A 26135-nucleotide genomic window follows, 5' to 3' on the forward strand; every position below is an offset into this window, starting at 1 on the left:
GCCAAATTCAGCCTCGGCTCAAGGGGTTTTGCTCCCCATTTGCCAACTGGGAGCAGAAGGAAGAGCCTGGGAAGAGCAGAAAAGCTCCAACCCTGCTCCTTTCACACAATCCCCGTCGCAGGGAAGGTATCTGGACTCCCTCCTCCTCCCCTCCGCGGGAGAGGAATAAAGTTTCCGACAGCATTTCCCCCTCTCCCCAAATTAGAGGCGAAGGCACGTCAATTCTCTTAAAGAACTGTGGCAAGTTCATCACCGAGCGCCACGAAAATTTGTCACGCTGCTCCCCGGGGCCCTGCTCCTGGCTTGTAGCATCCTCTAAGGCAAATGTTATTCTTTTCATAATACATGACAAGCCAGCTGGTAATCTTTCCAGAATATCCAAGCCAGATGTCACTCTTTCCGTTGTATACAATGAGTTTGCAGTCGCTGGATGAGGCTCTAACTGCCAGGAATAATCCCTACTGGAGCCGGCCCATAGTTTCTCAGATTTCTGCTTTTAAGTGCCCGGGAAAAATAAAAAAAAAAAAAAAAAAAAATCAAAGGAGAGGGAGCCAAGTCCATCTTAGCAGAAGCAGGAGGAATTGGTGCCAAATCGCCGGCTGGCAGCTCCAGGCAGCAGGTGGGGCTGGACAGGCTCTGCCTGCAAGGGCCAGAGCTGGGCTGGGGACGAGGAAAGGGGACGGTGGCACGGGGAGCTGTGGGGCAGTGCCCCGGCCACCAGGGTATTTTTCCTGAAAGGCCTCCAAATGGAAAAAAAAAAAAAAAAGAGTTAAAAAGTGATTAATTATATATATATTATACTTAGGCTCCAGGGAGACCTTATAGCAGCCTTCCAGTCCCTAAAGGGGCTCCAGGAAAGCTGGGGAGGGACTCTGGAGCAGGGAGGGGAGCCATGGGACGAGGGGGAAGGGTTTCACACTGACAGAGGGGAGATTGAGATGAGATCTGGGGAAGAAATTGTTTGCTGTGAGGGGGGTGAGCCCCTGGCCCAGGTTGCCCAGAGAAGCTGTGGCTGCCCCATCCCTGGAGGGGTTCAAGGCCAGGTTGGCCGGGGCTTGGAGCAACCTGGGCTGGTGGGAGGTGTCCCTGCCCAGGGCAGGGGGTGGCACTGGGTGGGCTTTAGTGTCCCTTCCAACCCAAACCATTCCATCATTCTATATACACACACATATATCATATCCCAAACCCACTCCAAGTGCTACGTTTCATAGAATCACAGACTGTGCTGGGTTGGGAAGGACCTTTAAAGGTCATCGAGTCCAACCCCCCCGCAGTGAGCTGGGACATCTTTTACTAACGGTTCCAAGTGAAGGGGCTACAAGCTGTTTCTCTTTGATCCATCTAAAAAACACATTTGTTTTTTGGGTGAAAAGAGCAGGACGACACCAAGGGGAGGCAATTCCAGAGTGCCAGGGCCTTTAATGTGTCCCTTTCCCTCTGCCCATCTCCAGACACCTCCCAGGGACCTGGGTCCCTGGGGTGCCTGTATCCCTCAGTGCACAGATCTCCCATGTAGGTGACTTCGTGCGTCGCTGCAGGGACCATCCCATCCCCTCCTGGTCGCCAACTCATCTCCTACCCTTGTTATCACGCAGAAATTCAACTTGCCAGCAAGACACCCTCGCTCCGACATTAAAAGTTACCTACACAGCAGAGGATTTTTTGATTGCGAGTTTATTTTCCCTCTCCCCGCCCCCCCGCCCGCCTCGCCATCCCCGGCTCGTTGGTGCGTCGCAATTTTTTTTTATTTTTTTTTTTTAAGCAGAAAAATCCCCGGAACATATGCAAGGTGCCTAATTGGGTGCTAATTGCTCCCGTCACCGCATGCCTATGAGAAGTCCAAGCCGGGCGCTGGTAATAACTCACCACCCATCAAAGCGAACGGCATCAGGCTCTTGAATATTTCATGCAGAGAATGTCCAAGATGCGGAGATTACTCAAGACGTTGCGTGTTGTTGGTTTTTTTTTTTTCACAGGCAATTTACAGGGACCAAGGAAAAATGGTTTTAATAGACACGAGCGTGGAGAGGCGGCTCGGAAAAGCGTTTTTCCCCCCCTGCAGAGCAGCGGATGCTCAAGAAGCTGCGACAACATGCAAAAACTCAGCGAGACATGAAAAAAACCAACAAAAAACCACCGGCCCGCTGGGCATCCTCCTCCCGACACGCGCTCTGCCTGCTCGTCCTGCTGGGGATGAAGGCTTTCCAGGCCTGGAGAAGCTGAGATTAAAAAAAAAAACAAACTAGAGCCTCAAACACCAAGAAGAGCAGTCAGGGAATTCAAAGAGCCCCGGGGATGGGGATCAGCTAAAAAAAATTCCTAGAAGCTGGAGCAAAACTCTGCTTTTTGGGATGACCCCTTGCCAAACTAGTAAACAGATCACAGGGCGAAAAATAAAAAAAAAGATCAATGGAAATATTTGTTTTATCCAGGAAAAGTTGTCTGCCACCTCTGGAGGCCGAAGTCACCTGCTCTGGTTATGAGCGAGGAGGGTTTTAATTCCTGCTTTTAGGGAAAAATCACACCCCTGCAATAGCACAGCATCTCCCCGTGGGAGATGGGGTCCCCCATCCCAAAGCTGCCCCTCGCCCAGGGAGATGGGGGCAGCGGGGAAGAGGCAAAAAGAGAACGATCTGGAAACCCCCGAATTAAAGCAGAGCTAAGCCAGCGAGAGCGGGGGGGGAGGAAAATGAGGACGGACAGACAACAGACCGACTGCTAAGTTAGGAGCCGTTAATTAAGAAGTTTCGTTCGCCATATGTATTTTTAGGACGCCGCATCTTGATTCATCACAGATAAGAGCAGTTGAAAGACTTTTTTTGGGGTTGTTTTTTTTTTTTTCTTTCTTAATCCTCTTGCCTCTGCTCAAACCCTATCATTACCCCGTAAGAGAGGGGAAGAATTAAACGCACGCATCATTTGATTTTAATTGAAGGACTGTTCTATTTCATTGAACTGCTAACTAAGCCGAACAGGAGATTGTGTTTACATAAGCAAACCCTGAGTCAGTATAGACTTGCTGTCACATTAAGTCAATACTTATGAAGGCTCTCTATTTAATTATTCAGTGCAAATTGACTTATTATTGTGTTAAGAGCGCGCTTAGCCTTCAGCAAGGTGGTCGGGGAGCTGAGAGACCCCTTCCATGGGTTGACCGTGGGGTCCCCGGTGGAGAAGTACCCGTGGGGTGCTTCCCCACTGTCCCCCTCCCTCTGTCCCCCGCATCATACAGGGAAGCCGAAGCCACCAACCCTTACAGATTTGCTAATTTAAGGTTCCCCCCTGCAGGTTATCACATCCCCGGTGCAGCCACTCAACCCTGGGGACCCACCAGCTCTGTCCCCCCCCGACTCCGGGCACACGCATCGCTCCCCTCCGCCAGCTCCCGGAGCCGCTGTGAAAATCCGGGAGCATTTTTTTTCCCCTCCTCCTCCTTCTTCCCAGACAGCTCTATGGACAGCCCGGCCGTACTTCTGAGCCGCTCTCATTACACGCCGTAATGAGAAAGTTGAGCTGCCGCGTGGCTGTTTATCAAGGAAACATCCATTACAGATGGCATTTCTGCCCGCGCTAAACAAAGAGCGTGAAGGCGAGGACGTGGGTTTAAAACAAAAATAAAATAATAATAATAATAATAAAAAAAAGCGTTTTGTTCCCATGTTTGGTGTTTAATCAATACCAAGCCAGGCTGGATCCATCCCTCCCCGAGCCAAGCATCCCTGGTGGGTCCTTGGGCGATGAAGCAAAGCTTCCCCCTTCCCCGGGGTATCGCTCCTGAGTTAGCATCCCAACCCCAGCCAAAATGTGATGGTTTCTGCCCTTTCTGCCACTGGGCGAGACACAGGGGTCCGGCGAGGAGCCGGGCAGGATCCGACTCCCTCCCCAGAGCCACAAATATGCTGAAAAAGGGGGAAAACCTCAGGCAAATGAAACGTCGCCCTGCTTTTGGATGCCGAGGAGCTACAGCCAGTGGAGGCAGGGAAATTCTTCAGCACCAGCATCACTGAAGCATATAAGACCAGATTATTTGTGTTCCTGACTTGCTGATGCAAGATGAAAAATACAGCAAACTGCAGCTGCTGAAATCAGCTCTTTTCTCCCCTTTCCTTCCCTTTCCCCTTAGCTGAGGTTAGTGTTTTGTGAAAGGTTTTTATATTCTGGGAGCTAAAACCTGTCCGCTGCAATCAGACGCAAAGCTCGGGGAGTTTGTCAGGCTCCTCCGTTGTGCTGGGAAAAGCTTCCCGGCACGAAAAGCTTCACAAATTACAGCGATCTGAGCCTGATTGCTCCCGCTCTCGCAGACGGGAGCTGGGAAAAGGGGCTCGGGCATCTCACCGGGGACTTTTTTTAGCAGCCTCACGGGTCAAGGCCATTCGAATTGCTTCGCCTAGAGCAAAATTCAGGATTTCAGCCCAGAATAACCCAGATTGGGGCACCCTATTCCTGAGAAGGGCACAGTTGAGTGCTTGCCCTCGCCAGGACCTGAGCCCATGGCAGGGATGCACGCAAGCTCCAGGGCCGCATCCTGGCAGGGATCTGTTGGAGCAGGGACGGAGGAAGCCCCGGAGATGCTGGGAGGGCCGGAGCCCCTCTGCTGTGGGGACAGGCTGAGAGAGCTGGGGGGGTTCAGCCTGGAGAAGAGAAGGCTCCGCGGAGACCTTGGAGCCCCTTCCAGTCCCTAAAGGGGCTCCAGGAAAGCTGGGGAGGGACTCTGGAGCAGGGAGGGGAGCCATGGGACGAGGGGGAAGGGTTTTACACTGACAGAGGGGAGATTGAGATGAGATCTGGGGAAGAAATTGTTTGCTGTGAGGGGGGTGAGCCCCTGGCCCAGGTTGCCCAGAGAAGCTGTGGCTGCCCCATCCCTGGAGGGGTTCAAGGGCAGGTTGGCCGGGGCTTGGAGCAACCTGGGCTGGTGGGAGGTGTCCCTGCCCAGGGCAGGGGGTGCCACTGGGTGGCCTTTAAGGTCCCTCCCAACCCAAACCATCCCCTGATTCTACGATTCATGCCCTCGGCCTCTACATTGTGCAGCACATGGAGGGGCTGCCCAGCACCCTCCTCCTAGCCACAGGGACTCCCAGGTGATCCAGAGACACCCCCCCCTGCACTGGGACACTGCCTGCTGGTTAAAATACCCCAGTCCAAAAATACCACATTCCATCAGCAGTGATGGAAAAGCTGGTGGCTTTTACCTCCCCAGCTTGGTGACCGCTGATGGGACAGGGGCTGGTGTTCAACGACCATTTAGCCACCAACCCTGAGCAGCTGGAAAGAGGGAAAAAGCCACTAAAACTTCCAGAATGACTGTTTTCCTTGCTGGACCATTAATTTCCCCTCTTCCCCAACTCCTCTGCTTCTTGCAGGATGGAAACAACGCGACCCCAGGGTGGGTTGTGTCCTGCGGGGGCAGCAGCCCCTACAAGGAGCATCCCCATGCACCGCGGCGAGATGGCAGCAAAAATGTCCCCGCAAAGTCCTATCCTGGTACCAAGGGCTTCGCCGTTCATTAGGCGATCAGCCAGGAGGCTTAATTATGCTTGCAGCCCGCGCGGGGAACATTATCTCATCTCCTGTCACCGCTGGGTTTCGGAGCAGCTTGCCGATCTGCTTCCAAGTTCAATGCCCTTGCCAGTCCCACGTGCAGATAAGGAGGACGAGCATCCGTCCGCGATGCCGGCCCAATAAGCGCAGACATGGCTGGGAAAGCCCAGGGCAGACCCCAGTCTTGCCTTGCCCGCAGGCAGGGGCTCGGCATGACGGGACACGGAGGGGTTTCATGCCCGGGTGCTCCTGGTGGGTGCAGATGCTGTGGGAAGGAGGACAAAGCCTGCACGCTCTATTTATACACATTCCCGGCACCTGGTGATGATCTTGGCAGCGGCTGCCTGCCAATGCTTTGTTATTTATAAACGCAGAGGGCTTGGAGAGGCAGGGGAGAGAGAGGAGAGCCCCCCCCCAGCCCCAAGCACCCTGCAGACCACCCTGTCCCTGCAAAACAAGCCTGGAGCCACTCAGCAAAGGGGACACCAACCAACCAAACCCACCCTGGGCGCACGTGGGTGCAAACCCCACCAGGCTTTTGCAAAGGAGCCCAGCAAGCTGCTCCCCCAGAGCTGGACCAGCATCTCCAGGGGTCCAGGAGCCACACACCGGAGTCTGTGGATGCCCCACACCGGGTGCACCGAACCCCTCTGCACCGCTGCTGAACGAGCCCCTCCTTGCTCCAAGCCAAATCCTCCCTGGATACCTCTGGGCACCCCCCCATCGGTCAAAACCCGCCGAGGAAGCGCAAAGAGCAGCTGCCGGAGGAGCTGGTATCACCCACGGGGCGGTTAGACAGCCCAGAGTTCCTTCAGCTCCTTCATTCACTGGGTGCTCTCGGCCTGGAGCAGCTGGGAAACACCAGGGACGTGCAGGGAGGAGGAGAGGAGGCTGCGGGAGAAGGATACAGGCTGCCCCAGGAGGTGGTGGAGTCACCATCCCTGAATGTCTTTAAGACTCAGGCGTGGTGTTAAGGGATACGGTGTGAGGGAGAACTTCATAGAGTGGAGCTGATGGTTGGACTCGATGATCCCAAGGGTCTTTTCCAACCTAAATGATTCTATGATCCTACGGGGTTCAGCCGTCGGGCAAAGCCACACCCAGCTCTTAAATTGGGAAGTTAGACCCACAGCAACGGGAGCTGCGACTCCCTGTCCATGTTTGGGGCAGCGCCGGGGTGGACGGACTGACGGATGCTGGAGCCGGGCAGCCAGTGCCAAGCAGACAGGGCAGCAGGCTCTCAGAGAAATCTCTTGCTTGTCTGAGTTTCCAAGGAAAATGACGGCTTTCCCTGACCAGCTCTGCCCCACATCCTTTCCCCATGGGCCAGGGGAGGTGATGATGCCCAGGCACAGCGTTCAGGGCCATTCCCTCATCCCTGAGGAAGATGTGCCAGCAGGAGACCTCCAGACAGAGATCATGGAATGGTTTGTGTTGGAAGGGACCTTAAAGATCATCCCACCCCCTTATCCTGGGCAGGGACACCTCCCACCAGCCCAGGTTGCTCCAAGCCCCGGCCAACCTGGCCTTGAACCCCTCCAGGGATGGGGCAGCCACAGCTTCTCTGGGCAACCTGGGCCAGGGGCTCACCCCCCTCACAGCAAACAATTTCTTCCCCAGATCTCATCTCAATCTCCCCTCTGTCAGTGTAAAACCGTTCCCCCCCTCGTCCTATCGCTCCACTCCCTCACAAAGAGATGGAGGGGGCAAAACAGCAGCGAGGACCATAAAGTGCAGCCTACACGTGCGCGCTCGCTCCCAGGGCAAGCACGGAGGGCAGACCCGTCCCCTGCAAGAAGGCTCTGCCAGATCCCTCTCCATCCCAAAAGCCTGGGAGAAAAAAAGCCAGACCCTCTCCCACTCGCAACGCAGCATCAACAGAGAAAAATCCTTATTTTTGCCCCCACCCCGAGCTCAGGTGCGAGGCACAGCTTCCCCCGGGGAGGTCATCGCTTCTAAAACGCTTGCGCAGCTGCAAACATGAGGAGGTGACACGAGCTGCTGGAGCATGGCAGCAGCTCCGAGCATCCCCCGGCGCCCCGCCGCGGGCTCGTAACCCCTCTCATACCCCACTGCTGCAGCCTGGGTAATGGAACCGCTTTTAATGGGGGGTCTGGAGCAAACCCACCTGCCCGAGCCTTGGGGGGCACCGCCAGAGCCCCCCGGGAGAGAAGCGGGTGGGAGGGGACCTGCTCTTGCAAGCCCAGATCCGCCAGGTGCATCCCTGGGCAGCCCCACGCCGCCCCATCCCGGGGAGAAAACAGCCGAGGTCGAGGCGAAACTCCGCAAACCAGCGCCCAAAGCTGGACGCGTAAATAAATGCCGGATTTGGGGGCTTTGCAGAGCGAAAGCCCCCACGCAGGGCCGGGCAGCATCCGTGGTGCTGCTGGAAAAAACGCATTCCCAACTCGGAGCGAGCTCCCAGAGCAGCCGCTTCACGCTCCCCCCTTCCCTGCTTCACCTCTTCCTGGTGGAATTTCATTCCATGCAGGAACAGCTTTATAATTAACGCTCGGCAGCTCTGTGGCCCCTCTGGTGTCCCCCCCTGCCCTCAATGAGCTGCTAACGGGGGTTTATCCCCCTCCACGAGCGGATGCATCCGCAGCATCCAACATCCGAGGGAGCATCACGCCTGCCGCCGGAGAGGCGCTACCATTAATTCGGCCACGACTCGGCGCGGGCCCTGGTATCTTTTATTCGTAGACGTTGGCTTATTGTATTACTTTTTGATAAAAAGCCACATTCCCACGTTCCACACGCACTCGCAGCCAGAGGAGGACCCGAAGCCGCGTTATTTATTTATTTCGCCACCAGGCTCCGGGAAACTCCATCACCTTGATGGCAAAAAGACCCTCCTCCTCAGAAACCTGTTCTTTATGAGGCTGATCCAGCCCCCGGAGGGTGACGGGAGGTTTTTTGCCGTATGAATAATGAGTTTCATAATGGAAGAAAAGGCTGATCTCCGACTTTGCTCCGCCAAGGGGGAAAACAGGGAATTTTTACCAGCCATGAAGTTTGGCTGGGGACACTGAAAGCACGCCGAGGGATTTTGCTGCTTGCAGGGTCTGGATGCTCCGGCTGCCTTTCGTCATTCACAGAATCCCAGAGTGGCCGGGGTGGGAAGGGACCTCTGGAGATCCCCTCATCCCACCCCCGGCCAGAGCAGGGTCACCCAGAGCAGGTGGCACAGGGACACCTCCAGGCGGGGTTGGGATGTCTCCAGAGACGGAGACTCCCCCACCTCTCTGGGCAGCCTGTGCCAGGGCTCTGCCACCCTCACAGCAAAGAAGTTCCTCCTCGTCTTGAGATGGAACTTCCCACGGTCACGTTTGTGCCCGTTGCCCCTTGTCCCATCCCCGGGCACCACTGAGAAGAGCCTGGCCCCGTCCTCCTGACACCCCCCTTGAAGTATTGATCAGCGTTGATAAGATCCCCCCTCAGTCGGCTTTTTTCCAGGCTGAAGAGCCCCAAATCCCTCAGCCTTTCCCCATCAGAGAGATGTTCCCATCCCCTCGTCCTCTTGGTGGCCCTTTGCTGTCCCCTCTCCAGCAGTTCCCTGTCCTTCTGGAACCGGGGAGCCCAGAACTGGACCCAGGGCTCCAGATGGGGCCTCCCCAGGGCGGAGCAGAGGGGGAGGATGACCTCCCTCCACCTGCTGGCCACGCTCTTCTGGATGCCCCCCAGGATGCCCCTGGCCTTCTTGGCCACCAGGGCCCATCGCTGGCTTAATTCCATCCCCTCTGCAGCAGCACCGGGAGATGGAGCAGCCCCGGGTGGGGAATAGGGACAGGGTGGTCCCTGGGGACCCCGCTCCACCACCATTCAGGGCAGAAAAGCAGCTCCGTTCCCCGCTGCTCTGGTTCTGCCCCACGTCTCTACCCCACCCTGGAGGGCATCGCCCCACGGCAGCCTCCCGGGCCAAGCAGAACCACAGTTTTACACGAGGGGTTTCGGAGCAGATCAGAGCTCAGGGTGGGGTGGGGGGCTCGGTTGGCAGCCCCTCGGCTTGCCACCCACACGCAGCCCCGCACAAACCCACGGCATCCCCCCACAGCACGAAGGACTAAACCCAAAGCCAGGCTTCAGCCTCTCCACCAGCAGCCCAAACCCCTTGTCTCTGCCCTGGTTTTGCGCACAGAAGACAGGCGTTACTGGAGGACACCGCACGGCCTTGGGAAGACGCAACCAAAAAACTTGCGATAGGGTCACGCAACCCATCCACTGCCCTGCACAAAGCCCGCGGGTCTCGCTCCGGCACCGGGAAAGGCTGGGAAAAGCCCACAAAGAGCCCTTACCGGCAGAGGTGATCCGTCCGGCACGTGTTGCGCAGATCCAAGCAGTTGGGCTTCTCCTTATCCTCGTAGGAGCAGGAAGGGACGATGGTTTGCCGCCGCCGCTCGGCGCAAGCCTGGTCCTTGCAGGAGCAGAAGAGGAGGCGGTAGGTGTACTCGCTGGGGACGCGGTCGAAGAACTGGCGCAGGGCCTTGTGGCATTTCCTCCGGCTGCAGTGCTCGGTGGCCGAGATCTCCTTGCTGCAGGTGGAGATGTAGCCCGAGCGCAGGCGCTTGCAGTTGTCGTTCAGGTTGCAGGCTTTGGCCGCGTCCAGGCAGTGGTTGCTTTTGGAGTTGGTGGCGGGGTCCATTCCTGCCCGGAGAGCGAGAGGGAGGAGGGATGAGCGTGGTACCAAGGGATGGGGAGATGCCCTCACGCTGGGGAGATGCTATGAGGAAGGGGGATGGCACTGGTGACACCCCCTGGCATGGCTTTTCCCTGCCCTGGGGAGGGCTGGATGCACCTCCGCGGTGTCCCCCCCCCTTCATCCCCATCACCCTACACCATTTTGGGGTCCATCCTCCAGCACAGAAGTGGTTAATTCACACTGATTGCAGCAGGGGGATCTGGTCAAAGAGCCTTCGGTGCATAATTCATGCCATGAATTTGCGATATATATTTTTTTTTTTTCCTTGTCAATTATTCAAAGAATAATTATTAATTATTCAGCCTGCTCCAAAGCAGAATAATCTGCCGAGCTGCACAGGGTCCCTCCAGCCCCCGCCTCCTCTCCTGGGGCTCCCCAAAACGGGGTCACCCCCAGCCGCCCCCCCCCCCCCCCCCCCCCCCCGCCCAGGGCTGAGCATTACCCAGGCGGGGACGATGGGGACAAGGCTGCCACCGGAGCTGGGGACCAGCCACCAGCCCCGCACCGACCGCGTCCACCCTGGGAATCCCAGCCATGAGCAAAAAAAAAAAAAAAAAAAAAAAAAAATAAAAAAAGGAAAGGATGGATGAAGCCAAACCACCGCGTGGGAACAAACGCTGAATTTCACTTTTTTTTGGTTTGGTTTTTTTTTTTTTTTTTGTCAAAATGATGGATGGCTCTCGGCAGCCCAGGTGCTATTTTAGAAGCCACCTGACTGCCCCAGCCACCACATCCCTAGTTTCTTCCCCTCCGTGGCCCAGCCAAATCCGTGGATTTCTCCCTTGTGTCCCGGCTCCTGCTGGCAAAGACAAACGAGAGCCCGGAGGAGGATTTCCTCACAGACCTGTTTGTAGGGCCCTGCTAATTAGCGAACGGCAGGCAGCTGCCCGGGCCAGCGTTTCCCCCCACCTCCCCCAGCTGCCCACGGGGGCTGCCCTGCAGGGGGGCAGCGTTTTGGGGGTGTCATTTCCAGCGCGGCACCCAACTTTGTCTCCTTTTCCCATGTTCTCACCCAACTCGGCGTGAGCCTCTGAGGCGGGAGCCGCAATCACAGCACCGCCGACGTTAATGGGTCCCAATTAAACAGGCGAAGCTGGAAGACCCCCCCCCACCCCAAGATGCTGTCCCATGCAAACCCAACCTGATGTTTCGCTGCCCTGGGGGGATGTTGGAGCTGCCGGGGGCTCGGTGCCACCGTGATGGCCATGGGGTCCTGACCCCTCCCATGATGGCCATGGGGTCCCCATAACCCCCTTCACCCAGGGCCAGCCCCCCCAGCTGGGCGGCGATGCCATGAGACCCCACAGCCACGGGCCGGGGCGGGGGCAAAACTTTTAGGAGAGAACCCTCAAAATGCCAAACGTGTCATCCCAGTGATGAACACGCACCACACACACCCCCCCCGTGGAGATCTAGGAGGGACGGGGGAGTTCGATGAGACGTACGTAAAGCGAATGGTTCTTATGATGTATGATTTATAAGTAGATCTGCCTCGGGAAACAGCGCGAGAGGCAAGAAGGTCGCCTGAGCTGAGAGAGACGTTTGAGCTGACGGATGGTCGGAGCACGAACCGGTGCTGCACCCGGGGCGGGGGCGGGGGGAGAAATCCTCCTCCCTGCTCCTCGTGGAGCCCCGTTCGGAATAAAGCCAGTCTTTTGGGGCTTCACACCCTCCCCAGGGATGGGACAGGGCAGAAATTGCCATTTCACAGCAGGAAACCCCAGACCTGGAGAGTGCTACGGGGTCCCTCCAGCTGAGGGCTGAGGATGGAGCCAGCTCATGACACTGATGTCAGAGGAGAAGGGGAAAAAGATGCTTGAAGAGGCTGGGGGACACATGGCTCTCTTTTTTTCCTTGCCCAGATTAGCTCCCAGTCTTGGGGGGATGTGGTGAGGACTCCGAGCCTCACGAGCGGTTAACAGCCAGCGCGGCGGCTCCCCGGCACAAGCGCGGGATCTGTGCAAAGTGCCAGCTTATTGTCTAATCCTCCGGAGCGCCGCTCCTGCCCTGCCCGGCACCTGCAGGGACCTGGATGCATTTTAATAGAGCCGACGCTTGAAAGCGCAGGGTTCCTGGGGAGCTCATTAATAAAGCACAGGCATGAAAATTTCATGAGGTGAGGAGGAAACGGGGGCCAAGGAGCCAGGGAAGGGACCGCGTGGTGTCACCAGCTGTCCCCTCGGCAGGCTCTTCCCGGCCTCTCGGCGCAGGATGGGGTCAGGGGCAGAGGAGGAGGAGGAGGAGGGCGATGGGGAAGGCAGAGCCTGGGGGTCTGACCCCCCCACACCCGCCCCGTGTTGGTGCCCAGGCGGGCAGAAACACAGCGCGGGGCTGGTTTCCCAACCGGACCCTCATCCTTCTTCCCCGCAGGCTGTGGATTCCACAGGGCGGACTCCGGCAGAGCATCCTCGCCGCCGGCCCGGGATGCTCTTGCTCCATGGGGGGGTCCGGGAGCGCAAAGCCCCCCGCCTGGGGAGGGCTGCGGTGCTCGTTCGCCTCGCTTACGCAGCCCCGTCTCTCTAGAAGGGTAAAGTAATCCCTCCGCCATCCCCACAGGCAATTAGCAGCGCTCGGCCTCAGCCTCGTTAGCCAGAAACAACACTAACAGCTCATTTGCTTCAATCGCTCGGGCTCCAGGTCGGGGCTGGGGGTCCCCGGGGGGCAACCGCTCGCTGCTCCCACCCCTCCAGCCCCACACGAGGGGGGCAAAGAAGGGGTTGAAGAAGCATCGAGGCCACCCCGATGGCCACGGCACGTAACAACGGCCAATTCCCCCCCCTTCCCCCAGCCCCAAAATTGCCAGACAGGCTTCCTTCTCCTCTCGCTTTGCTTTTTATGAATAAATCAACCCATGAGCGTTTAATCCCCCACTCCAGACACTTTGCTTTTCATACTTTCCAGCAGCTAAAATATTTCCCTGACGCTAATGTAATCCAAAAAGGCATGCGGGAGACGGGAGGGGGTGGCATCGTCATCCCGAACCCGGTGCTAAGCCTCCCCGGAGGGAAGGAGGGAGCCTTGGCAAATTCGCTTCGGGAGCTAAAAGCCCGGCGGGTGACGGCAGCGAGGGGATGCGGCGTCACAGCCCTCCTCCCAGGTGTCCCCAGGTGAGACGGAGGCGGGGGTACAGCATCACTGCTGGGTCCCCGAGGTGCCACCACCCCCTATGTGCACCCCATGAGGACAGAGGGAGCCCCAAAACCAGTGGCGGGTGGCTCTTGGGGAAAGCGTTAAACGGAGGAAGAGGAAGGAGAAGCCAAGGTTTCGTGACCTAATTTGAAAAAGGGGGGATGGGGGGGGGGGTGGCAGCTCGGAGGGTTGTCATGGAAATAGACGGCATTCCCTGAGGATGGTGGTGGGGTTCGGTTCCCGAGAGGAGGATGAGGAGGCAGCGCGATGCTCCAACGGGCTCGGCATCCTTCTCTCAGCAGCATCCCGTAGCTCGGCTCAAGGCTGGGGAGGGACAGCGAGGGGGACCCACCCCGCCTTCCCCACAGACGGGGTCTTCTGCCAGTCCCAAATCTTCCAGAAGACAAAACGCTTTACATCGAGCCACGGATGGGCAGCGGGAGGGTCTGGTCCATCCCTCGCCCCCACCTCAGCCGGGGCTCACCCGCTCCCAGCAACGTCTGATCCCACCGGGAAGGTCGGAAACGGAGAGAATCTATCCCAAAGTGCACCAAACCCCGGCAGCACTCGGGAACCAGTCCCTACATCGCTCCCCTTTGCCGGGCACCGGCATCCCGGCTGGCTGCAGGGGGGACAAGTGTCCCCCCCCCAGGGGATGCTCAAGGTGTCAGGTCCGGGGTGATGGGTGAAGAGGGGCAGGAGGGACTTCAGTGCGGCCACAGGGGCCGGAGGAGCAAAGGACCAAGCCACGGGGGAAGGAGTTGCAGGTTTTCCTTGCCGGGGAGCTCGGTAGCAGGTCTACCTTCAACGGGCGAGAGAAGATAAAGCAGCGGAAGCCCGGTGCTTTTATTACCTGAGAAAATTGAAGCAAGTCTGAATATATCAGAGAGACGAGAGGTGACTGGCTCGTAGGGTGAAGCTTCATAAAATTCTTCTCCTAGAGTGGGAAGGAAGAAAGAGAAGGGGGAGAAAAAGCAAATTAAAAACCACAGCCAATAACCTCAGCCACCGCCGAGGTTAAGGCCGGGTGCGGGCAACCCCCCGGCGTGGCAATATGCGACTTGGGGAGGAAAAACCAAAAAATGCTTAAATTCCTGCCCTGCAACAAAAGGAAAAGCCCATTTTGGACCACTCGCCTTAACTCTTGCTGGCTGTCCTTCTGCAAGGCAGGTTTGGCAGCGGCTGCTCTTCAAACTGACCTCAAGAATTGAGGGAATTTAGATTCGAAAGGTCAATGTCTCGTGACTACATCCGCAGAGTCGGGGCCAGCAGCAAGTCTTAGGGCCTACACTCAACGCTGGATTGTTTTATCGTTGTTGCAATAAAAAAAAAAAAAAAAGAAAAAAAAGCAGTTGCCTAAAAAAAACCACTGTAAAGATTGTTTTCCACTCTGCTCTGTCTCTCTTGCACTTTGGGAAAATGGAAATCATTCCAGCAGGGGAACAGAGACCCTCGTCATTTGAGCGCCAGAGCATCACCCACGCTGCACTCCAGGGGCTCATCCATTGCAATCCGCACTTTCCAGAGGGAACCTGAGACGCTCCCTCTCTCCCTAGGCTGGGAGCAAAGCCCCCGATTCGATTTCTGTGATTTCAGTGCAAACCCACGTGCTTTTGCTGCCTGCCCTTCGTGTTATCTCCAGAAGATGCTGATTTCAAGAGAGCCGGCCACGGCTCTCAGGAGAGGAAATGCTCTCCTCCAACCCCATCAGCCACAAGAAAAAAAAACAACCATATATATAAAAAAATATATATAAAAATAAAAATCAATGGCGGGACTTTGAAAGCCCCAGTCGGAGGTTGACCAGCAGCCTGGAGCATCGATCTCCGCTGCGCCTGGCAGCAGCATCCCTGCCCGGGTGTCCTCGCTGCGGATGAGCCCGGTCGGCCCCGGGGACGGTCCCCGGCAGCCGGAACCACTCCAGCCCACACGGGCTCTACCCAGTTATTATTAGCCCAAGGCGGCAGCATTTATCCCGTGTAATTAAGGAGCCACTCGGAGCCCTGTGCTGGAAAACAAGCTCATTAAGAGGCGGGGAGCAATGCGGGAGGGCTTGTTCCAAACCCAGCAGCTCCTTGGAAATTTGGGGCGGGGGTGGGGGGGGCAGAACCGGGTGGCCAAGCAGGGACACCCCAATGGGACAATATCTCCAGTAGCTGTGGGTTTTCAGCCCATCATCCCGCGCCTGGCCTTGCCGCCACCCTCAGGGTGATGCTACACGGCAGGGGGGGAACAGCCCCCGATGGTGCTGCTGGTCAGGGGGGGAAGGAAACACGCTCCAAGCCCTCCCGCTTCAGGCCAAACCCCTTCACCTCGCCGGGTTTCCTAATGCTCCGATGACAAATAGCACCTTTATTAAAGTGCATTTAGGAAACACTGTAACCTCCCGGCATATTGCTTTGCCAATGTAATAAATAATTAAATACCAGCTGAACCCTGCTGCTTGCTAGGAAAATTAGTGAGCATTAAAAGGGCAGCGGACTTTTCTTGAGCTCGCTGAGACGCAATTAACCTCCAGGAATGAGACTGGAGTGAACACAGCCCTCCCTAATGGCGGGGACAGCCCAGCTCCCGCAGACGAGGGGCTGGACCGACAGGAGGCACAGCGTCTTTGCCAAAAAGGCAGAAGTTTGGGGTCTACTTTGGGCTCCTCGTGGCTTTTACGCGGATCGGTTTACGCTCGTTAAAAGCGATGAGCTGCTGGATGTCCCCAAAGCTTCTACGTCTCCTTAAAACTTGGTGTAATCACTTCTCTTCCCACCTCCTCCTCCTCCTCCTCCAGGTACGGCTCCTGGAGTACCCATCAAGCACTAAAGCATCCTTCATTCACGTTTGCAAAGCCCTCTGCAACTGCTGAACCAGGGCCGCTAATGAGGGGTAGAAAACAATTAAGCAGTAATTCCTGCTCTGGGCCGGTTCTCCCTCCTGCCTGTGCTGACCCAGATTTGAAGGCAATTTCACCCAAGGCGGGGTTTATGTGCTGGGGGTCCGGCTCCCCCGCATCCTCGCCGCTGCCACCAAAGCCCTCCCAGCACCTCCATCGCCTCCTCCGGCTTCAATCCCAGCTCCGGAGGGAGGTGAGAGACCCGCGCCCGCTGCGGGAAGGCGGCTGCCAGGGATGGGGGGTTCCTCCGCAGGCTCCATCCAACCCCCCCCCACTTTGGCTCAAGCCGCTAAAGGAGGCGGCTTTAATGAAACGGCAGAGGAACAAGCGCTTTTACAGGCTCAAACCGCTGGCAGAAGCGGGGCCAAGCTGCCAACACGCTCCGTGCCGTGGGTGGACGAGGGTCCGTCCGCTCGCAAGGTGCCACCAGGCGGGTGGCACGTGCCCTTGCGAGGACTGTGCCACAGCTCAAGGGCTCTGGTACAGAGTTTTGCACAAGCTGAAGCTGGATTTAAGAGCTTCCATGTGCAGAGCCGGTCGTAAGCCCATTAAAGGGATCTATACTGCTCAACTGATGCTGGCGCGGCTCCTCTCCAGACTGGGGCCAGCCGGGCCCCGGCAGAGCCGCGCAGGGGTGGCAGGAGGGGGCAAAGCTGACATGACAGTGAAGCAAACCCCCACCAGCACCGGCAGCAGCCCCAGCTGAGCCCCTCACAGCCGGTTCCTTCTTCCGAGCCCAGCCAAGTGCCCCTCCGCAGCCCTGGACCAGCAGCAGGAGCCCCCAGCCCCGGTGATGCCGCTGCAGAGGGGCCAGGGCTTCACCCCCGGCCTCCCCCTGACTTCAGGCAGTAGATAATCCTGCCTTCAATGAAGAAAGCAGCCCCGGGGGCTAGTAAAATCCAATTTCAATTACCTGCACTGCTCCAGCCTCTGATTTACTCCTCCACCAGGCTGCAATTACGGCAGGCTCCGGTGCACCCTCTCTGCACAAGGCGAGCCCCCCCTGCGGCTCCCCAGCCCAAAAAAACCCCACCGGAGCGAGGGCTAACGGGGGGCTGGAGGGGGGCGAGGAGGCAGTGACAACCTCTGCACCCCAAGAAATCCCCAGGGCTGGTGTTGAGGGGCAAAGCCGTGCCCCTCTGCGGCTCTTCTCTTCCTCCGGGGCAGGCGGGAGGGAGGGAGCCCTATCCCGGCTTGTGGGTGCCCGGACACCCTGGCGCAAGAGTTCTGCCATGGCCACGGTCAGTTCTTGCTGCAGCCCCCAGCCCGTTCCTCCCTTTCCCCGTGCCCACGTCGGGCAGACCAGCTCTCAGCATCCCCTGGGAAAGTGGGATCTGCCTCGCCTGGTGTCCTGGTTGGAGCGACATAGGACTAATACATCTTCTAACGCTTGGGAAAACCACACTTTTAAAGACTCCGGTGTCTGAATTGGTGAAAATATTTACTTTATCGCCAGCGATGGTATGTGGGTTTCACAGTCTTAGTGTTTTCGAGCTCCCCGGGTGTGAGGACGAGGAAGAGCGAGACCCGGGCACTTGCCCCAAGCCGCCAACAGGGTTATTTCATACCATGAACATCACATTCCATAGAAATTAGAGAGTTTGCTGAGGAATTCTCTCTCTCCTATGATGGCTCTGATCTGGAGAACTTCTTGCCCTGATGCCGGACCTTCCTCCTTCCTCCCGAAGCCACAGCATCCGACATTTGCAGTCCCCTGGTGGGATTGCCCAGCTTCCTCCTGATAGAATGGTCTGAGTATAGTCCTTGTGTGTTTTATATTGGTATCTGGATCAATAGTGGTTCTTTAGTATTATTAGTGCTAATTATTTAGTAGTATTCTATTAAATCTGTTTGTATTTCAACCCTTGGGTTTCCTTGTTTTTTTCCCGACTCCCCTTCCCGGGCGGGGAGGGCTCATCGGGTGATGGAATAACTGTCTAAAGGGCGATAAATTGGTGTGGGTTCCTCAAACCAGAACACCCGGGGTGCCCGCGCAGCCCCGGGCGCTGCTCAGTCCCCTTTTACCAAAGCACCGAGGTGCCCTCGGAGCTCCCCAAGCTCGCGGTGGGTCAGGACCACCTCCAACACCCTCCACCCCAGTGCAACCCCGCAGAGCCCTGCCCCGTACCTTCGGTCAGCCCCAGGTGTATACTCCAGTAGATCTGAAGGCACTGAAGCTCCTTCTTCATCCCACGCTTGCAGCGGCAGTCGTAGAGGGGGCTCTCCTGCAGCACCTCCAGGGCCGCCTGGCATTCCTTGTTGGCCAACATGGTATTCCTGTCGCGGCCGGCCAGGCACTGCCGCAGCGTGCGGTACCGGGAGCTGCAGCTGGGCTCCGCCGCGCACAGCTCGTTGGCTCGCACGCAGTCCACGGCCACCCGCCAGCCATGGGGGGGGTCCTGCCCCGGCGGGGACGGGGGGCCAGCCAGCGAGCGGAGGATCTCATCTGGGCGAGGGGCAGGGGGAGGAGAGACGAGGGCACAGAGAGGTGAGGGAGGGCGACCGGGTGGGGTGAAACCCTTGCGTCCCCTCCCCGGGACCCCACACATCAGCCCGTGCCACGGTCACCGACTGGCCCCTGGTGTTAGAGACACCTTTGGACTGGTCCCTGGTGTTAGAGCCACCTTCGGGCTCCTCCAGAAAGGGAGAGCATCCTTCCATCATGTCTAAACCGAGCCAGGACGTGTCCCCAGCCATAACCCCACTGGGGACTGGTCCCTGGCATTAGACTCATCTTTGGACTGGTCCCTGGTGTTAGAGCCACCTTCAGGCTGCTCCAGAGAGGGGGAGCATCCTTCTATCATGCCTAAACTGAGCCAGGATGTGTCCCCAGCCATAATCCCACCTTCGGACTGGTCCCTGGTGTTAGAGCACCTTTGGACTGCTCCCTGATGTTAGATCCATCTTTGGACTGGTCTGGAGGGAGAGCATCCTTCCATCATGGCTAAACTGAGCCGGGATGCGTCCCCAGCCATAACCCCACCAAGAGCTGGTCCCTGGTGTTAGAGCCACCTTCGGGCTGCTCCAGAAAGGGAGAGCATCCTTCCATCATGCCTAAACTAAGCCGGGATGTGTCCCCAGCCATAACCCCACCGGGGGCTGCCAAACATGGCAAAATCCAGCCTGAAAAAGCAAGCGGGATGTCACAGGGCCACCCCCCGGCAGCGGTCGACGAGGCCCAAGGCACGGGGCGGGGAAGGTGGAGGGTCAACCCAACGAGGCCACGTGATGCCGCGGGACTCTCTGTTTCTGATTAAAACCAAACAAGCAAAAAAATAAACACAGCATTTTTCCAGTCCAGGCACGATCTCTCAAGAGCCAAGGGAAGCAGAAAGCCCATCCAAACTTTCTGCCCCTGTCGCTTTTTGGGTTTTTATGTTGTATCTCATCGTTTTCAGGCCTGACACAGGGTTTTTAGGGCATCTGCCTCATGGGTTTTTGAGCCCTCGGGCTTGGCAGGGCTGCAGACTGGCTGCAGCTCGGTACGAACTCTTCTCCCCCCACCCCGGGACGGCCTCCTACGTGCCTCCGTGCTAGCCGCCCCTCGGGGTGGCAACCGTCCAGCTCGCCTGGCTCCTGCCCGTGCACAGCCACTGCCCGCTCCCGGGACCCCGCCTCGGCACGTCCTCCCCTTCCCGCCCGGCACTCCCCTGGCTCTCACGCCGTTTTCTCATTTGCTTTTGCATTTTCGAGACAGATTCTTGCCAAGTCCACCCCCGGCAAGGCCACCGACCCGTCCCATCACGGGTTGTCGGGGAAGGGGGACAGGCAGCGCCGGTCCCCCCATTCCCGCGCCAGCCAAGCGATGGGGACGGGGTGGGCAGGACCCCCTGGAGCCGCAGGCCAGGAAAAGCCCTCGGAGCAGGCAAAGACGGGCACGATGGGACATGGAAGGCATCCTCAGCGCCTCCCCCCCCACCTCCCCAGGGGGTGATGCAGGGGGAGACCTCACTTCGTGAGATGCCCACCCCCATTGGTGCCCCCGGGGCGCAGCTTCCCCTTCCCCTGGCTGCCACATGCGAGGCACCACCAGATGGGCACAGCAAACCTCAGCCCCTCTCCAACAGCTCCCAGCCCCTCTCCAACCCGTGCCCGCTCGGCCGGGTATGGCAGGGGGACAGTGACACCTACAGGCATGTGACAAGGGCCACCCGTGTGTCCCACCCCCCACCTGCCAGGGGCACAAACGCAGGTCCCAGGTCTGGTGGGCATCCAGCCCCAGCGATGGCTCCTCCAGGGCAGGCAGCTGCCTGCAGGCAGGGCTCGTCCTCTGCCACCACCCTGGGGCGGACACCCCACGTGCCTCCTGCGTGCCACAGGAGCCAAGTGGCCACGGGAGCCAAGTGGCCACGCACGCCGCTGCCCGCCTCACCCAGTCGGGACCCGCTCCTCGGGCCACGGGGAGAGGAGAGGGGATGCTCGGGTCTGCGAGAGGGACAGGGCAACGCCGGCAGTGAACGAGCAAGCCCCGGGTGGAAACGCCGCCGCTGCCTGCAGACAGGCCAAGGAACAGATCCCAACCTCCTGGTCTTCAGCCGATGCTCCCAAACAAACACCGTTGGGTTCGGAGAGGTCTGGAGGGCGTCCGGGTAGCCAGGAGCACATGCAGAGCCCCTACACCCACGTTAGATCCAATCTGGGGTGGCAGATGTCCCTTGGGAAGGCCTTCCTTGGCCTTTCAGGATTATATTCCACATGGGAGGCAGGCAGGATCCACGAGCCTGGACTGGCGGAGGAGAAACAGGCATCCCTAAATGCTCCTCAGGGCAGAAATGCCACCTTTCGCCAGGAGATGGATGATGCTTTGGTGCTTTGAGTAGAAAAGGGCCAGTCCTGCACGTTTACACGCCGGGAAACGCCATCCCAAGGCACCCTGCGCAGCAGCTGGGACAATCCGCTCCTGCTGTGGCCGTCAGCCCCAGGGCAAGCGGCTCCCAGGCACGGAGAGCCATCCCACAGCTCCACCGTGTGCCATTCCTCCTCCCAGCCCAGCTGCAGATCCATCCGGCGCTCGCCCTGAGCCCTCTGCCCTGAGCACACCCAGGTCTCGGCTCCAATTCCATCTTCTCCAGCCGACGCCATGAAGCCTCTTCCCAAAGCCTCTCCTGGGCTGTGATCCCATCTCCCTGCTGGCTCCATGGGCCTCCCAGGCAGGGACTGGAAGTGCCGGGCAGGCAGGCAGGGAAGGGAGACAGCCTTGCCCTGATGCAAAAGGCGCTGGACCACATGGAGCATCCTCGTGAGGGACCCCAGCATCCTTGTCGGCGTGGCAGGCAGCGCTCCATGCCGGGATGGGAAGCCCAACGGTAAATCCACCCAGCAGGGAGCCATCAGGGATGCGTGGCGGCAAGCTGGCCCCGTTCTCCTGGTGTTTGCCACCTTGCTTCTTCCACAGCCTGGCAGAAGGAGGGTGCCCGCAGACTGCATCCACGCCGGGAGTGCCAGCAGACCCCGGAGCGCGGCACAAAGCCATGCCGCTGGAGGAGGAAGGGCAGAAGCAGCCCTTCCCCGCGGCTCACAGCCTGCACAGGACAGCTCGGTCCCCCCCAAAATCCAGCAGCACGCTCAGGCTGGCTGCCGGCTCGGTGTTTTTTCCTGGGGGGCTTCCTCCCCCTGCACTTCTAAGCCGGGGAAAGCTCCACAGAACCCCACGGAGGCGCGAGGTGGGGAGATCGGACGGAGGGGCCGGCTGAAGGGTGGGGTTTTTTTCCCCCCGACCCGAACAGAAATCGCCTCGCAGATCCACCACCCGCTAAACCCCTATCGATAAAACATCTGCAGAGCATTTAAACCTAATCCTCAGCAGTTCTCCGGGGTGTCGGAGCGCAGCGAGGATTTGCAGGCAGATGCACAAGGCTCCGACAGCCAGGCAGCAAACACCGCGATGGCCCGCTTTCCTCTCGCTCCCGCAGCTTTCCCCCAGCAGCATCAGGCCGTGTTGCCTCTTTTCTAGCCGTTAATACATGTTTCCTTTTTACTGGTCCTGCCAGAGACCTTTGGACACAGGCAGCTTTAGAGGTAAATATTTATCCTCGCGACTCAACTCCAAAAAAAAAAATAAAAAACACTCAGGAACGTGCAGCCTCCCAGCCCGGCCGCTGTGGCAGCGATCGCTTTCTCCCAAGAAAAGGGCTTTTTTGGCTCATGGGAAAGCAGAGCCCAGACGTGGAGAGCTTGGGCTTCCTCCGCTCTGCTGGGCTCCTCACCACGAGGCCGCATCACGGGGGGGCTGCTCCCCAAGGCAGCAGGACGAAGCCCCCCGGGCACCCCATCCCTAACGCTCGATCCAGGGGTACGGCTTCCCGGTGATGACTGCTTCGGGTGTCACAGCCTCCCCGTGCAGCCTTTCCCCCCCCAGCCCTGCACCCATGAAACCTCTGGGGCACCCAGGATTGGGGGCAGAGGGTCTCGCTTTCATGCAACCTCCCCCACCAGGGGGAACGGACCACGATTTGGATGCCTTGGGGAGGGGGGGCATCCCAGAGATCCCTGTCCTCCTGGATCTCGCTCCTGAGACGTCCAGCAGCGAGTCAGACATGCGTACAGACGGCCAGCGGCCAGCTTGCCCCCCCAGCCAGCGCTGGAGAGCCCCTCCTCTCCCCTGCCCACACGTCACCCCACTCGTTGCCCCCTACCCTGCCCCTGGAGCATCCCTCTTTGATCTCTCTGCCTCGGAAAGCAGGGCTGGTGCCCCCCTGCCCCGACAGCCCCCGGCGTGCCCTGCTGCTGGCAGGTCACGAGAAAGGACACCCCAAATCAGGGCTCATTTCCTCCCCCCCCCCCCCCCCAGCACTCAGGCCTGTGTCCCACCCAACGCAAAGGCATGTGAGGCACCAGCACCCCCCCGGCGGCACGTCACCCTTTCCCCTCGCCAACCGGGGATTGTGCTGGGGAGCAGGAGACGGCAGGAGCCCCTCACCCCCAATTTCCACCCGGGGATGCTGAGCACCCCAGGCAGGGTGGTCCCTCTGCCTGCCCGCCCCCCCACCAAGCCCCGCAGCGCGGGATGCTCTGGGAGGGGGTTCGCTCTGCCAACCTTCAAGTCTCCCTCAGCAGCTGCCCGTCCCTTCTCCGCGTCCTCGCAGGCTGGGGGACGCTCCTCCAGCCCAGCCGAGCCTGGCGGAGTTTTTCGGGGGGCTCGCCGCTGCGGTGTGCCGGGGGGATCCCACACACCACAGCCACCCGGCACACCGCCGAGTCACCGCCCTGCGGCCACCCAGCCTCGCAGGAGGCAAAAAAGGGACCTTTTTGCCTTCCTTTTCACCCCAGACCCACCACCATCTCCGGCTTCTCCCCCTTTTTTTTCTTTTGGCTGCGCCTTCCCCACGGCGGTAGGAGCCTGCCCTGGAAATGCAAAGCTTTTCCTGCTGGCAGGGACAGGGCTCCTCAAGAACTCACACAGGAGCTAAAGCCACACTCATGAATTCCAACGGAGGGGGACGACGATTCTCTACACCACCCCCCCCGCCTCCGCCATGCAATTAGCTCAACTTTCCAACCCGATTCTCCGATTCTCCACGCCGAGTTCCCAGGAACGGTGCGGGGTGGGGGGGCGGGGGGGCCGGCAGCCACGGCAGCAGCGGCTGGAGGGCGCTGGGAGCTATGGGGGGGGGGGCTGGAGGCGGGGGGGTACAGCTATCCTGCGAAATGCAAATCCATGGGGAATGACAAGGAGAGAGGGGATCAGGGCTGCGCTGCTGATCGCTCAGCCTGCCCGCTCCCCTGGATCGCGATAGCGGTGCCAGCGGCGGGGGCTGCCCCGATGGGGTTGGGGGGGGTGTGTGTGTGTGTGTGTCCATGTTTTGATAGAGAATAGGAAAATAAAGTTGCCCCTCGTTAAAATCCTCGTTCGTCTCCCGATGCAGACCGAGCCCCGAGCAGTGCCCAGCTCGCAGGAGCGCCGGTCCCTCTCTCCAGCCCCCCCGCAGCCCCCAGCCCCGGGGAAGGACATGCCACCTCCGCCACCCTGCCCGGCCAGGCGACAGCATCCCTCCCGGCCGGCGGGCACCCCCGCCGGGGCCACTCACCTAGGAAGAGGACGATGCAGAAGGCGTTTGCCAAGATCATGTTAGTAAAATCCACGCGTTCCTCCACGTGTGCAAAAAAAAAATAAAAAAAAATTTAATTAAAAAAAAGGGGAAAAAAAAAAAAAGGCGTGACAAAAAAAAAAAAAATAATAATTCCCAAGGTAGATCCCAAATCCAGGGGAGGCTGTGAAAGAGAGGGATGGGGGGGGATGTGTGTGCTCCCCCCGGCGCGGAGCCGGGGCCCTCAGCCGCTCGCCGCCTCCCGCATCCCCGCCCGGGCTCCCGGCGGCTTCTGCCGAGGCTCTGGCTGCCGGGGGTGGGGGGGGAGGCACGGCGAGGGGCGGCTGCGCTCCGCCGAGCCCCGGAGAAGGGGCAGAGCCCGGCCCCCTCCCCGCCCCGGTTCTTCCCCCCCCACCCCCCCCCGCCCCGCCACCTCCTCCGCTCCTCTCCGCCCCTCCGCCGGGCCCGGGAGCTGCGCACCGCGGAGGGGGCAGCGCAGCCGCGGACGCCCTTCAACCGAGGTGCGGGGTTGTGCGCAGACCCCCGGCTCCTCATCCATCCCTTCCTCCCTCCGACCCCCCTGCCTGCCCCCCCCCGGGGCGCCCCAAAGGCTCCCATCCCCCCCCACAAAGCCCCTCCGCCGGGCCCCAGAGCCGCGCACCGCGGCCCCCCTTCCACCGGGGGGCATGTGTGTGTGCAGACCCCCGGCTCCCCATCCATCCCTTCCTTCCTCCCACCCCCCTGCCTGCCCCCCCCGCCCCCGCGACGCGCCCCAAAGGCTCCCCCCCCCACCCCAAGCCGCCTGGGAGCAGCCCCGGCCCCCCCTCCCCACCATGGGGATGGGGGTGCTCGTAGGGGCGAAGGGACACGGGTGCCTCGTCTCCGGATGGCTGAAAGGCCCCCAGCTCCGGCGGGGGTGGGAAGGGGAGCCCACCCAAACGGGGACCTACCAGCTGATGTGCACTCCCCGCTGCCGGGGGGGGGTGTGGGAGGAATCGCGCACACACACACACACACACGTACATGTGCGCACACACACACACACACACGTACATGTGCACACACACACACACGCGTACATGTGCACACACACACACACACACGCACGTACATGTGCACACACACACACACACACACACACGCGTACATGTGCACACAACGCACATTCAGCCCGGGGAATTATTCATTCACGTCGGAGGCTCCGCAGGCAGCCCGGCTTCCCGGGCAGCAGCACCTTCCTCAACCCTTCCCGGCACCCGGCCCCTCCGCCCCCCTCCCTGGGGCTGGGAACGGGGGTCACCCCCCTCCCTGACCCCTCTGATGCACCCCAGCTCTTGCGAGCGAGCAGGGTCCTCGCTGCGGAGGCATGGTGCCTCCTCCTCCTCCTCTTCCTCCTCCCAGCCCTGCGTGGGGTGGTGGAGACTCTCGCCCCCTCTCCATGTCCCCAACTTGGGGTCAGGACCCCACAAGTGCCAGTGATGGGGGGGGGGGGGTCCTGGCCCTAGCCCCATGAAGGTCATTGTGTGTGGGGGGGATGCTCAGCTCTGTTGTCCTCAATGCAATAAGGAGCGGAGCGGGGGGAGCAGCCCCTCTTTGCTAAGCCCTGCAGGCAGCGTGTGGGGTTGGGGGGGAGGCACCGCGCCGAGCCTCCCCCCGCTTCGCATCGCCTTGTCTCCGGAGCAAGGGGCTTCGAGAAACCGTCTGGCACATCGCCTTGGCCAACGGCAGGCAGGATCACGCTGCGCTTTGAGGAGACGTTCAGACGGAGAGGAAAGGGGAGGGGGGGCACGACACGACCGCACGACAAACAACAGATCAGAGCAACACGCATTAGTGAGGCTTCCCATTGAACAACATC

The 26135-nt window shown here is 59.4% G+C and overlaps 1 protein-coding gene across 1 annotated transcript in view; it reads right to left on the reverse strand.

Annotated features, from left to right (window-relative positions):
- GFRA2 (GDNF family receptor alpha 2) overlaps positions 1-24635 on the reverse strand; it is a 31418-nt gene extending 6783 nt beyond the window's left edge. Inside the window, exons 1-4 of the mRNA XM_054180915.1 lie at positions 24278-24635; positions 18379-18696; positions 14220-14303; positions 9834-10182 (exon numbers count right to left, since the gene is read on the reverse strand). Of these exons, the coding sequence (XP_054036890.1) occupies positions 9834-10182; positions 14220-14303; positions 18379-18696; positions 24278-24317 (791 nt within the window). The 5' untranslated portion in view covers positions 24318-24635. The remainder of the gene's footprint in view (positions 1-9833; positions 10183-14219; positions 14304-18378; positions 18697-24277) is intronic.
- Between the last annotated feature and the right edge of the window lie 1500 nt (positions 24636-26135).

This window comes from Rissa tridactyla, chromosome 20, assembly GCF_028500815.1.
Source record: "Rissa tridactyla isolate bRisTri1 chromosome 20, bRisTri1.patW.cur.20221130, whole genome shotgun sequence".
Taxonomy (NCBI): domain Eukaryota; kingdom Metazoa; phylum Chordata; class Aves; order Charadriiformes; family Laridae; genus Rissa; species Rissa tridactyla.